Source organism: Oncorhynchus kisutch, linkage group LG7 (assembly GCF_002021735.2).
Source record: "Oncorhynchus kisutch isolate 150728-3 linkage group LG7, Okis_V2, whole genome shotgun sequence".
Classification (NCBI taxonomy): Eukaryota; Metazoa; Chordata; class Actinopteri; order Salmoniformes; family Salmonidae; genus Oncorhynchus; species Oncorhynchus kisutch.
The window spans coordinates 27545039-27560002 of NC_034180.2; the positions used below are offsets into that span (position 1 = coordinate 27545039).

Genomic DNA, 14964 nt, shown 5'->3' on the forward strand with positions numbered 1-14964 from the left:
ACAAAAACTAGAAATACAAAAACACAAATTAAAGTGTAACATTATTTAACCCAAAAGGCAGCATTGTGAAGTGTAGAGGACTGTAGGGTCCACTCTGGTTGCTGGTTTTGTTATTGATGTGGAAAGCAACACTGGAGGAGTTTGACTAGTCCCTGCGTCTCGGTCACTTTTCTCAGGAAGCCACACACAGTCACGCTGGGGATACAGCTAAGCCCCAGTATATTGTTTTAGGCTTTCCTGAACAAGGATTCGTACTTAGCGTGGGATTTATGGCATTTGATGCTAATGAATGTCCATTATACATTGACAACGCTCCCAGGCTGGACGCGTCCCCTATACCCATATGTCCTTCAGAAGGCCCAGCCACGTCTTTATCTCCACGCAAGGAAGGAGGGCAAAGTCGCCTCTTCTGTTTCCCTCTTTCGTGTGGCTCCCACACTAACAATGTGGAAGGAAAACACAGCACAGACACACACACAGACAGACAGACAGACAGGGGAAATTAGAGAGAGAGAGGAGGAGGGGGAGACAGACAGACAGACAGACAGACAGGGGAAATTAGAGAGAGAGAGGAGGAGGGGGAGACAGACAGACAGACAGACAGACAGACAGACAGACAGACAGACAGACAGACAGACAGACAGACAGACAGACAGACAGACAGACAGACAGACAGACAGACAGACAGACAGACAGACAGACAGACAGACAGACAGACAGGGGAAATTAGAGAGAGAGAGAGGGGGAGACAGACAGACATGGGAAATTAGAGAGAGAGAGGGGGAGACAGACAGACAGACAGACAGACAGACAGACAGACAGACAGACAGACAGACAGACAGACAGACAGACAGACAGACAGACAGACAGACAGACAGACAGACAGGGGTAATTAGAGAGAGAGAGGAGGAGGGGGAGACAGACAGACAGACAGACAGACAGACAGACAGACAGACAGACAGACAGGGGTAATTAGAGAGAGAGAGGAGGAGGGGGAGACAGACAGACAGACAGGGGTAATTAGAGAGAGAGAGGAGGAGGGGGAGACAGACAGACAGACAGGGGTAATTAGAGAGAGAGAGACAGACAGACAGACAGACAGACAGACAGACAGACAGACAGACAGACAGACAGACAGACAGACAGACAGACAGACAGACAGACAGACAGACAGACAGACAGACAGACAGACAGGAGTAATTAGAGAGAGAGAGGAGGAGGGGGAGACAGACAGACAGAGAGGGGTAATTAGAGAGAGAGAGGAGGAGGGGGAGACAGACAGACAGGGGTAATTAGAGAGAGAGAGGAGGAGGGGGAGACAGACAGACAGACAGGGGTAATTAGAGAGAGAGAGGAGGAGGGGGAGACAGACAGACAGGGGTAATTAGAGAGAGAGAGGAGGAGGGGGAGACAGACAGACAGACAGGGGTAATTAGAGAGAGAGAGGAGGAGGGGGAGACAGACAGACAGACAGGGGTAATTAGAGAGAGAGAGGAGGAGGGGGAGACAGACAGACAGACAGGGGTAATTAGAGAGAGAGAGGAGGAGGGGGAGACAGACCTTTATGCTGCATGTCCTTGTATTCTTCATCTATTTTGCATTTGACTGCCGCCAGTCGGATCCGTTTTCTTTCCTCTCTTTTTAGTGTTATTAGTTCAAATATTTATGCAAAATTAGGGCTTGTATAGGTGCCCCTGATTGATGCCTCCCCAAAAACAGGAGGACATGCAAGTCTGAATTTTGAGAATGCCGGGGTCCTTCTCAGCCTTAGTGAAGGAGTTTTTCAGATACATAATTTAGATGCCCTCAAGGAAGGCTTTCAAGGCATTTGTGCCCGAGGGCAAGAAAAAATAACTATGACTGTTAAAAGTAAATCATTTTTGCTAATGCACAATTAATGGCCAGAGGAGAGGAGACAGAAAAGGCGAGGGCACAAAGATGGAAATTTTGGTTTAAAGGAGAAAGACTGCCTTGATATGCACTTGTTTTCCTCCCGAAATCAAACACTATTGGACATTAATGCAGGGAGGGCTCTCGAGAGGCGCAGCGGTCTAAGGCACTGCATCTCAGTGCTAGAGGCATCACTACAGGCCCTGGTTCGATCCCGGGCTGTATCCCAACTGGACATGATCGGGATTCCCATAGGGCGGCGCACAATTGGCCCAGCGTCGTCCGGGTTAAGGGAGGGTTTGGCCGAGGTAGGCCGTCATTGTAAAATAAGAATTTGTTCTTAACTGACTTGACTGGTTAAATACAAAAGAAGGGAGAGAGAGCCGCCCTTCTACTGGCCTGCCATGCTAATCTGCATCAAACTGCAACAATGAACAAACCCAATGCACACCCCACTTTAATTCACAAGCTACTCAATTGGGTGCCCCCGAATGTTCGCAAACAAACTTCTGTGGGTTTGTTTGCGTGTATGAGTGTGTTCAAAAGACTCCCTTCTCAGTCCATCCAGACCCTTTGGATCAGAAAAAAAGCATGACATTATGTCAAGCCTGTGGATTTAATTGACTTAATGTACTGCAGCCCCAATCTTGAAGCCTCCTTGTCGTTTTTTTCCCCTTCTTTCCCTCGCTCTCTCCCTTTTTCTCCCCCTATTGAACAATCTGGAGTGGAATCAGGAGCCTAGTGTTTCTGCTTCCAACCAAAACACTGTCATTAACCCCCATCCATTCCTCTCCACTGTTCTGGGTGTAAGAACTCACCTCTAGTTCTCTGTCTGAAGCAAACCCCTCTCCCTCTGTGCCTAAATCCCACTACTTCTATGCAGGCATTAGTGAAGGCTACTGCTGTGTATGCTATGGCATAGTCCTCCATCTAACTTCGATAACCCACTGGGTTAGCTTTAGCGTCTTATATATTAGGTTTAGCTTCTAGGGTTCTACCTAACCCTTTGTGGTGTTAATGCCAGGGCTTCTTATTAGTCCATCTTCTGTCCTAGGCTGCTATTTAACCCTGTGTCTTGTTTCTGCCTAGGAGATGGTTTAGAGAACAGCGTGGCGTCTCCTGGCACAGGTGATGATGATGACCCGGACAAGGAGAAGAAGAGGCAGAAGAAGCGCGGCATCTTCCCCAAGGTGGCCACTAACATCATGAGGGCGTGGCTGTTCCAGCATCTCACGGTGAGTGCCCACATAGTGGAGCAGCCTGTGCACACTGGGGCCGGAACTAGGGCTGTGGCAGTTATGAAATTCTGTCAGTCGGTGATTATCAAGCAAATAACTGTCGGTATCACGATAATTGACATAAACAAATTTAGCATCTCCTGGCTTCCACGCATAGCCTACAAGCCACTGATGTAGACCTTTGGAACATCTACGTTTGAAAAATTTGAATAAATCTATTTAAAATACACCATCACAATAAATCCATTATTTATTTAAGACAGATCGAAACAAACATGATATAAAGAAAATTTAGTTTATTTCAGAAGAACAGAATAGCATACTCTGATCTGTCTATGCCATATGGCTGTGGGTTACACTAGTTCATTTAGCAGACAAGATTTTCTTAAAATTCTGTGGCATTATTTTATATTATTTTATATAATGAAGAATACAATTGAACATAGCTGAATAAAATAGAAAGGATGTTTTCTCCAAACGATTTCAGAGGGAGTACGCATACGGCTATTCAAAGAAACACGTCCTCCTATATGCTTAATTTATAGTTATTTATGCAACTTTAGTTGTGATACAAACATTGGACGATATGTTTTTATTTTTAATACATTCCAAGGCTAATGATGATTTGAAAAAAGTTGCATGAAAGGCAGGAGCTCTGCTTTATTTCTTGCTCAGTCTGCACACACTTCATCAGTCTCTCATTCACAATTTGACAAGCAATTTCCCGACGGCAGTGATGCTCCCTAAAGAAATACATGCCTTTTACGGCCATTGTCCGCTGTGCCCTCGGGCTGTACATGATAATTATAATTCCCTTCACCTGGCTGCACCTCTCACTCACATGGCTCTCTTAGATTTCTCAATTCTTATTAGCCAATGTCTGTCATGTGATCGGGTTCTTCTCACACGCGTCTATCTCAGCTCCGAAAGTAGGCTATAAGTGAAGACAGACACATCGGGGATGCACCTGCTCACATCCTTGTTATTGAATTCCGAGGTGCATATGGAAGATGTTAGAAGAACTGTCCTCAATTACATTTCGTCAGCCAATAAGATGAGTAGGCCTAACGAACAGCAAAAGCACTAGCCTATGTCAATCTACTTCCCCCATAGTTTAAAAGTTGACCTATTCTATTAGTCAACTTGTCCTTCTGTGCGAGAACTAAATATTCAAAACATAGTCTGGGCATGCGCTGTTTCTTGCCTTACTGCACACAAGCTGGGCATCATTCACAAGTGATAATATATCATTCACAAGTGATAGGCTAATATTGTCACCCATCAGAGTATTCTTGATTTAATTTTGTCTTTACATATACTAAATAATATATGCGTGAAATTAGTTTTGATTTAGAGTGGACCATTATCATGCACCTGTCTCAGAACAGGGGCAGGGGAAAAAAATACATGTCATCTATGCACTTAAATAGCGAATGGAGGACGCTTTTCCCTTGGTTTATTTTCATGTCAGCCAGATAGTAAAGTGATGCAATGTGCTTAATATTAGGAAAGATGAGAAATATATATTGTAGGCCTAGCCTATAGAAAGCTGATGGGATCCTCCTCTTTTTATTAGAGGCCCTCAAAACTCTGTTTTCTCATGCAATTGCATAGCCTACAGAGTCGTTGCACAACATAAGCTCATGGGCTCTCTTGAAGTGTTTGATTTGATTTTGAATTACATTTGCATTGATGTCAGAGTGATTAGAGGGACCAGGCAGTTGCAGGTTTGGTAGGCTTCTAATAACCATCAGCAGCATCAGAGATTGTAGAAGGCTAATTAACATGACTAAACGGTCACATGGAATTTGCCTGCGGTCATGACTCGTGACCGCCGGTGTGGCGGTAATACGGTCACCCGTAACAGCCCTAGCTGGAACAATACCAGTATCGCGATACTCGTTAGTATTTTGGCAAGGAAATATTGAACTTCTTTAGGAAAACAGCCCTAATGTTGGAAACAAACATCCTGTTGTCATCCAGAGTCACATGTATTTATTTTCCAAGCTGCAGCACACAATATTTTACATACACCAGGTTTTTAAAGGACCAAGGACTTTGGTCTGCTTCTTGTTTTTATTTTTGCCATGGGGAAAAAAAATCTGATATCGTCACAGCCCTAGTGGACACACATCACAGGAGGTTTGATGTACTTTAATTGGGTAGGACAGGCTCGTGGTAATGACTGGAGCAGAATAAGTCCGTTCCCGCCTTTATTATGAGCCGTGCTGCCGTCAGCAAGCTCCTGTGACACACATATACACAAGTGTACACACATGTACATGTACACGTACACAAACGCACACATACACACCTGTCACTGACTTGTCACGCTCGCCTGTCACTCACCTGTCATTGGTCCAGAGTGACCGGGTCAATTCAATCAGACAAAGCTAGTTTGCTCTGCTGAAGAGCCTCTGAGATGTGGAGGTAGTGCTGACGCCTAGCTAGTGTAACATCAGCAGCCCTGTCCACTGGTTTGGCACATACTGCACATCACATTGCCTTTCAATACAATACTGGCTCTGTGTTTATTCTACACTGACAGCTACACAGTTTTTTCACAGAAACATTTTGCACAAACATCATCCAAACCGGGAAAATGTAGCCTACATCAGTCCTAGCTCTAACTGCCAAAAGACTGACATAACACAGTCATAAAGCAGTCATATTTAGCTAACTCTTGGCTGGCAGAAACCACAATATGAATGAGCTATGGTGGTCTCTCCATTGATCGAAATAATTGAGTAAAACACTTGTTAAAAATCTAAACTAATCCGACATTTGTGCGCGCCACCACGTTTGTTTTTTCGCATCAGCCAAAGATAAGAAGAGGAGACAAGATAAGTTTGGTCTGTTTGCAGTAAACTTCACTTACGGAAGTTTACTCGAAAGATGAGTGAACCATTCCTTCACCTCAATATCCTCTCAAAGCTAGATGGGACTCTACCGTCCTACCTGACCAACATCCGGTGAAATGGCAGAGTGCCAAATTCAAATTAAATTACTATAAATATTCAACTTTCACGAAATCACACATGCAATACACCAAATTAAAGATACACTTGTTGTTAATCCAGACAACGTGTCAGATTTCAAAAAGGCTTTACAGCGAAAGCAAACCATGCTATTATCTGAGGATAGCACCCCCTCAAACAAACACAGACCATCATATTTCAACCCGCCAGGCGCGACATGAAACTCAGAAATAAAGATGTAATTCATGCCTTACTTTTGACGAGCTTCTTCTGTTGGCACTCCAATATGTCCTATAAACATCACAAATGGTTCGATTAATTCCATCGTTATATATATCCAAAATGTCAATTTATTTGGCGCGTTTGATCCAGAAAAACACCAGTTCCAACTCGCACAACATGACTACAAAATATCTCAGACGTTACCTGTAATCTTTGTCCAAACATTTCAAACAACTTTCCTAATACAACTTTAGGTATTTTTTTACGTAAATAATCAATAAAATTTAAGACGGGATAAACTGTGTTCAATACCGGAGGAAAACAAAGTGGAGCGTGCTTTCAGGTCACGCGCCTCTAACAAACAGCACACTTCACTCGACCCTCGTTCTGAACAGGGCTACTTCTTCATTTCTCAAAGGAAAAAAACATCCTCCAATTTCTAAAGACTGTTGACATCTAGTGGAAGCGATAGGAAATGCAAGCAAGGGCCTTAAAATTCTAGATTCCCATTGAAAACACATTGAAAAGAGAGTGACCTTAAAACCTATTAAGGCTACCCCCCTACTTTTAATAATGACATATCAGGCAATTTCCGGCCAAACGTTCCCCTAGCGGGATGTATGTCCTAGACAGGTTAAAGAAATGTTTCCCTAGATGGTTTGTCCTCGGGGTTTCGCCTGCCAAATAAGTTCTGTTATACTCCCAGACATCATTCAAACAGTTTTAGAAACTTCAGAGTGGTTTCTAACCAAATATACTAATAATATGCATATATTAGCTTCTGGGTCTGAGTAGCAGGCAGTTTACTTTGGGCACACTTTTCATCCGGATGTGAAAATACTGCCCCCTATCCCAAAGAAGTTATAACATCTTTGGTCTGACAGACGTTTACGTGACACCCAGATTGCATTGTATAATGTCAACATGGCGCCACACATAGCTGGCAAACAGAATAGCGCATCATAATCAGTACAACCTTCAAAAAAGTATTTTATACACATAGGTGTCCATTACAATGTATGCAATAATCGGAATGCATTATTTGTCACCAGTATTTGAAAACATGTGAATAAAACTGTAAATACATTATGCTCCATACATAGATACATCATATATACATACATACTGTATGCTACTGTACAGTAGAAATGACAAAAATATACAGAAAATAAGGCACTTACTTTGATAGGAATGCACACATGTCCAAAGTTATTATTTGTTATAAAAACAAACAATGAAGGCAATGCGAGCACCAGCCAGAAAAAGTTTGTTCAAGATTGCGCAAATGTCTACATACATGATCTGCGGAAACACTGGGGAAGTGCTTGGGCTCTCCTCCAAGAGAGAAGTTTGTCCGGCTAAGTAAAGCCTATATTCTGTCCGTTGTTTGAGGTTGAGAGGTTGCATGTTAAGCTGGCTTCTCACCAAAACACAGAGGAGCTTGTTTGTTTGCCTCACTCTCTCTCTCTCTGCCGAACACTTAAATCAGACAACCTCTGACAACGGCTCATTCACTTCAGTAGGCAAAGAGTGACACTACGCTTTGGATTAAATATTCAGAGGACACATTCATTCTGTGGATAGTTTTAGAAATTAATATCTGTGTGTGTGTGTGTGTGTGCGCGCTTGTGTTTATTATTAGCGAGGGTCCCTGTCAAGCCACTGTAAAGTCAGGAGTCACTGAACAGTGTTTGTGTGCACTGAGGTGATAAAGCTAGCCAGGCAGCATGGTCCAAGAGAAGGGAGTGTGTGTGCGGGGGGGGGGGTAGGGTTGTCATGTCCCACCGCCCTCTCTGATGTCAGAACATTATCAGAACGGCGGTCTGTATTGATTTTTAACCGGGAGGTCTGATTTCAGGCAGAGAGGTGGACGGGACACACAAGCTGGTGCCTGCTGACCACGTGGCATAGTTAGCATGGACAGAGTGATAGGATGAAGGAGGGATGTATGAATGGAGAAGAAGAATGAGGGAGGAAGGTAGTGAGCCAGGGCAGGTCAGAACCCCAGGATGATCCTGATCCTCTCATTTAAGAGGGTCAGGTGCCCCCCACTCCCTGTGCCTGCGTTGCCCAAAGCCTCTGCCCCCCTGATTACCTAACCAAAGCCCAAATAATGAGTGGCTAGCAAATACGGCCTAATTGAAAGGGCTGTAAATCCATTACATATTGGTCAGGGATAATCAGGAGTGCTTTAATCACTTCTATCAGGAGCAGTGGAGCTGCAGTACCACCACACAGCACAGCCCTTAGCCTTGCAGTACCACCACACAGCACAGCCCTTAGCCTTGCAGTACCACCACACAGCACAGCCCTTAGCCTTGCAGTACCACCACACAGCACAGCCCTTAGCCTTGCAGTACCACCACACAGCACAGCCCTTAGCCTTGCAGTACCACCACACAGCACAACCCTTAGCCTTGCAGTACCACCACACAGCACAGCCCTTAGCCTTGCAGTACCACCACACAGCAAAGCCCTTAGCCTTGCAGTACCACCACACAGCACAGCCCTTAGCCTTGCAGTACCACCACACAGCACAGCCCTTAGCCTTGCAGTACCACCACACAGCACAGTTCATGGCTAGGCTACATATCCTTGGCTGGAGATTTCTCCCCAACCCGCAGAATAGAATGGGCTTCGTTTGGATGCTGACAGTGAGCTTGAAGTTAGACGGTTGTCCTGTGTGTGAAGGAGGGAAAAAAGGGAAGATAGTGAGGGTTGAACATTTCAGGGGGCCACCTACCATGGTGGTTAGACACACACACACACACACACACACCTGGTTAATTTGGTGCGCTCATACTACAGTACGTGACCAAAAGTATGTGGACACCTGTTCATCAAACATTTCATTCCAAAATCATGGGCATTAATATAGAGTTTGTCTCCATTTTGCTGCCATAAGTGCCTCCACTCTTCTGGGAAGGCTATCCACTAGATGTTGGATCATTGCTGTGAGGATTTGCTTCCATTCAGTCACAAGAGCATTAATGTGGTCGAGCACTGATGTTGTGTGATTAGGCCTGGCTCACAGTCGGCGTTCTAATTCATCACAGAGGTATGCGATGGGGTTGATGTCAGGGCTCTGTGCACACCGATCTCGACAAACCATTTATGACCTTTCTTTGTGCACAGGGCATTGTCATGCTGAAACAGAAAACTGTTGCCACAAAGTTGGAAGAACAGAATCGCCTAGAATGTCATTGTATGCAGTAGCGTTAAGATTTCCTTTCACAAACTTAGGGACCTAGCCCAAACCATGAAAAACAGCCCCAGACCATTATTCCTTATCCACCAAACTTTACAGTTGGTGCTATTTATTCGGGCAGGTAGCGTTCTCCTGGCATCCCCCAAACCCAGATGTGTCCGTCGGACTGCCAGATGGTGAAGTGTGATTCATCACTCCATAGAACGCATTTCCACTGGTCCAGAGTCCAATAGCGGCAAGCTTTACACCACTCCAGATGACGTTTGGCATTGCGCATGGTGATCCCGGCCATGGAAACCCATTTCATGAAGCCCCCACAAACAGTTATTGTGCTGACGTTGCTTCCAGAGGCTGTTTGGAACTTGGTAGTGAGTGTTGCAACCGAGAACAGACCATTTTTACACGTTACGCGATTCAGCACTCGGCGGCCCCGTTCTGTGAGCTTGTATGGCCTACCGCTTCGCATCTGAGACTATGTTGCTATTAGACGTTTCCACTTCACAAAAACAGCACTTACCTATTGACCGGGGCAGCTCTAGCAGGGCAGAAATTTGACCAACTGACTTGTTGGAAAGGTGACATCCTATCACAGTGCCACGTTGAAAGTCACTGAGCTCTTCAGTAAGACCATTCTACTGCCAATGTTTGTCTATAGAGATTGCATGTCTGTGTGCTCGATATTATACACCTGGCAGCAACGGGTGTGGCTGAAAGGGCCGAATCAACTAATTTGAAGGGGTTTCCACATACTTTTGGCAATTTGGTCGAATTAGACATTTCTCACTTTATTGAGGGATCATTAGGCTTCTTTCCTGGCGACTCGAGGAATGCCCGTTTGAAGGCCTCTCACAGTTCCAATGCTCCCCTGCTCCAAAAAAGCAGAGAAAGAAGCAAAGAAAGCTTTTCAGCCTCTCCACCAATTTCCTTTAGAATTGTTTTAAAATTGCATTGAAAGAGTGGAAAGGGGAGACACAAGAGATTGGATCCAGGGGCAGTTGTTCTAATTCAGAGAAGTAAAGCTTTCAAAATCCCTTTTTTTCCCACTCTCCTTTATTACCTCTCCTGCTTTGAGATGTTTTCTCAAATCTTGATTTGTCTGTTGTGAGCTGCCTAGGCCAGACTTGTACAAGCAATAATCCCTCCATTTTAACCTAACTTCATTTTCTCTAAGTCAAAAAAGAAGACTAATTTAATTATGCCCCTCTACTTTACTCTACCCCCAACACATCCACACACACGCACACGCACATGCACGCACGCACACACACACACACACACACACACACACACACACACACACACACACACACACACACACACACACACACACACACACACACACACACACACACACACACATACACACACACACACACACACACACACCCATTCGCCTTTTCTTTTAATTTGTTAGGCAAATGTACTTTCCATTTCAGGATGCGTTTGTGCAGGGGCGAATTCTTGGGGACTTTGGCCCCTGAATGGCCTATTGCAGCATTCTTCCATTGACACATTCATTAACTGAGGCAGAGAGTGAAAGGTAGTGGGGCTTGTATTTTCTCCAGCGTGCTAGCTTCTCCACCATGAGAGCGACCACAGGGGTCTCCCTACATATGTTCTCTACATCCAGCCATTGTCACCTAATTCTGAAAGGGCTCAAAAGGACGGGACCCCCTTCACACCGCGAAAAACAACACAGGCCAACAGTAACAATTGTTGGCTTTCGGATTCAGAATAACAAAATCGCCTCCCCCTCCCCTCCCCCCCCCTCCTCGCCCCCCTCCTGGGTTCCCCCTGACCTCACACTCTCATGGGAGAAATCGCAGGGCGGCTTTCTTCATCACAATCAGATATGGAAAATAGGCCTGCTTCAATTGCCACTTGCCCCTCAGTCCTTCAGCGGTCTTCAGTCAGCCCAGGGAGAATGAAACACAGCATTTTGTGTGTGGCACCCGAGATCTGATATCTTCTATACGTAATGAATACGCCGGCAATTATTTGTTTGAGTGTGATAAGCCTCTTTCATGTATGTATTCATATAGCAGCAGAAAGCATGCGAGCTGGCTTCTTTTATGCCCTGTGTGGAATTGGCAAACTGCTGAGATCAGCTGGCGTAAGCTAGCACTAGAGGGCCAGAGACAGTCTCTCCCTCTCCCCTCCCTCCCTTTCTCTCCCTCTGTCTTTCTGAGTTTCTGGATGTCTTCCAGTCACATTAAGGGAAGTGAAATACCAGACTGTTGGTATAAGCTTTTCAATACTACAGGGAGATTATGTTATCAGAAAGGTAAACTTCACTGTTAGGGGTAAAATGTTCGACTGCACTTCAAAAGCAGGGAGGCAGAAAGGGATGGATGGAGAAACAGGAAGATAGGATAGATGTAAGGAGCGGAGGAGAGGGAAAGAGAGAGGTGGGCTCTAGGGAGAAAAGGGAAGACATAGGCAGGGTGAGATAGACAGAGAGTGAGGTTGTGTTGCTAGGCTAACTGCTAGCTGGAGCGTTTCCATAGCAGTAAAATGGGCTGCCCCTTCATTTGGTGAAGTTCTCCTAATTAGCCTTTTGGCGCCCTCAGCCTTCCGCTTTTGTAGCAACCTGCTAGCCCTCTGTTAGCCCCAAATAGAACCTGCTAAGGCAAGGGTCGAACCAGGCAATGAAAACAGGAAGCACTCACATTCAAAGATACCACTCCCGGCCTGGCCTTGTCTTTTGACTAACCTAAATCCTCAAACACCTATAAAAATAAATAGGGGACCTCAGGAGCAGACGTAGTGGGGCTAGTGTGTGTGTGTGTGTGTGTGTGTGTGTGTGTGTGCGTGTGTGTGTGTGTGCGTGTGCGTTTGCGTGCACTCACCCATAAGTGTAATGCAGTCTATGAAGGAAGGGGTTGCACTCTCAGGCAGGCATCAAGCATCTCAGGTTTTGTGCTGGGCCATGCACCGTTTTGGTCGGGGTGTTTGGGGAAATGCTGTTAAGCTGCTAAGCCAAGTGTATTGCAACCCTGGGCTGTCTGAAAGGGAAGTGATATATCCCAGGGTCAGTTTGGGGGTCGTACGTTGAGCCGAACACTTTCACGTGGGTTCATTTGAATTGTGTTTCGTATAGAGCCCTGTTGCATATTCACTGGAACCTTAGATATGACTGGTATCTTTCACTGTCAAAAAAGTGTGACTGAATGTTGTGAAACGTTGTGTCATTGAGAAGAATTAGTTATTTATATCATGGGTATTTTTTTTATCTCCTACAATCATGAGTGTATGAAGACATCTGTAAATCAGATGCAGCAGGGTAGGAATGAGTGTCATGTCATTGTGACATGATGACTGCCATGATCCAGGGCAAAATTAGTTACACAAACATAACTATCAATGGTAAAATAGGCAACAAAAGCGGAAGTAGAGAGATGGCACCTATAGTATCAACCCTGTCAGTTAACATGAGTGATGACATGATGAGTGGATGAGCAGTATTGACGTGATGAGTTGATGACTATTAATGACATGATGAGTAGATGAGTAGTAATGACGTGATGACGTGATGAGTAGATGAGTAGTAATGACGTGATCAGTAGATGAGTAGTAATGACGTGTTGAGTAGATGAGTAGTAATGACGTCATCAGCAGATGAGTAGTAATGACGTGATGAGTAGTAATGACGTGATGACGTGATCAGTAGATGAGTAGTAATGACATGATGAGTAGATGAGTAATAATGACGTGATGAGTAGATGAGTGGTGATGAAGTGATGAGTAGATGAGTAGTAATGTCGTGATCAGTAGATGAGTGGTGATGCCGTGATGAGAAGTAATGACGTGACGACGTGATTAGTAGATGAGTAGTAATGACGTGATGAGTAGATGAGTAGTATTGACGTGATGAGTAGATGAGTAATAATGATGTGATCAGTAGATGAGTAGTAATGACATGATCAGTAGATGAGTAGTGCTGATGTGTTGAGTAGTGATGATGTGATGAATAGATGAATAGTGATGAGTAGATGAGTAGTGATGATGTGATGAGTAGATGAGTAGTAATGACTCATTAGTAGATGAGTAGTAATGACGTGATCAATAGATGAGTAGTAATGACGTGATCCGTAGATGAGTAGTGCTGATGTGTTGAGTAGTGATGATGTGATGAATAGATGAATAGTGATGAGTAGATGAGTAGTGATGACATGATGAGTAGTGATAATGTGACGAGTAGATGAGTAGTGATAATGTGATGAGTAGATATGACATGATGAGTAATGAGTAGTGATGACGTGATGAGTAGATAATGAGTATATGAGTGTTGATAATGTGATGAGTAGATGAGTTGTGATAACGTGATGAGTAGATGAGTAGTGATAATGTGATGAGTAGCGATAACGTGATGAGTAGATCAGTAGTGATGATGTGATGGGTAGATGAGTAGTGATAACGTGATGAGTAGATGATTAATGATAACGTGATGAGTAGTGATAACATGATGAGTAGATGATTAGTGATAACGTGATGAGTAGATGAGTAATGATAATGTGATGAGTAGAAGATTAGTGATCATGTGATGAGTAGTGATAACATGATGAGTAGTGATCACGTGATGAGTAGATAAGTAGATGATTAGTGATAACGTGAGGAGTAGATGAGTAGATGATTAGTGATAACGTGATGAGTAGATGATTAGTGATAAAGTGATGAGTAGAGGATTAGTGATAACGTGATGAGTAAATGATTAATGATAACGTGATGAGAAGATGATGAGTAGATTAATAGTGATGAGTAGATGAGTAGTGATAATGTGATGAGTAATGATGATGTGATGAGTAGATGGGTAGTGATGAGTAGATAATAAGTAGATGAGTAGTGATAACGTGATGAGTAGATGCGTAGTGATGACGTGATGAGTAGATAATGAGTAGTGATAACGTGATCAGTAGATGAGTTGTGATGACGTGATGAGTAGATAATGAGTAGATGAGTAGTATTTCACCTTTATTTAACCAGGTAGGCTAGTTGAGAACAAGTTCTCATTTGCAACTGTGACCTGGCCAAGATAAAGCATAGCAGTGTGAACAGACAACAACACAGAGTTACACATGGAGTAAACAATAAACAATAAACAAGTCAGTAACATAGTAAAAAAAAAAGGCATGAGGAGGTAGGCAATAAATAGGCCATAGGAGTGAATAATTACAATTTAGCAGATTAACACTGGAGTGATAAATGATCAGATTAACATGTGCAGGTAGAGATACTGGTGTGCAAAAGAGCAGAAAAGTTAATAAAATAAAAACAGTGTGGGGATGAGGTAGGTAAATTGGGTGGCCTATATACCGATGGACTATGTACAGCTGCAGCGATCGGTTAGCTGCTCAGATAGCAGATGTTTAATAAAGTTGGTGAGGGAGATAAAAGTCTCCAACTTCTGAGATTTTTGCAATTCGTTCCA

The 14964-nt window shown here is 43.9% G+C and overlaps 1 protein-coding gene across 1 annotated transcript in view; it reads left to right on the forward strand.

The window, feature by feature from the left end:
• LOC109893700 (homeobox protein Meis2) overlaps positions 1-14964 on the forward strand; it is a gene marked incomplete in the record, with an annotated part of 102514 nt that overhangs the window by 43470 nt on the left and 44080 nt on the right. Inside the window, 1 exon segment of the mRNA XM_031828781.1 lies at positions 2980-3125. Within this exon segment, the coding sequence (XP_031684641.1) occupies positions 2980-3125 (146 nt within the window).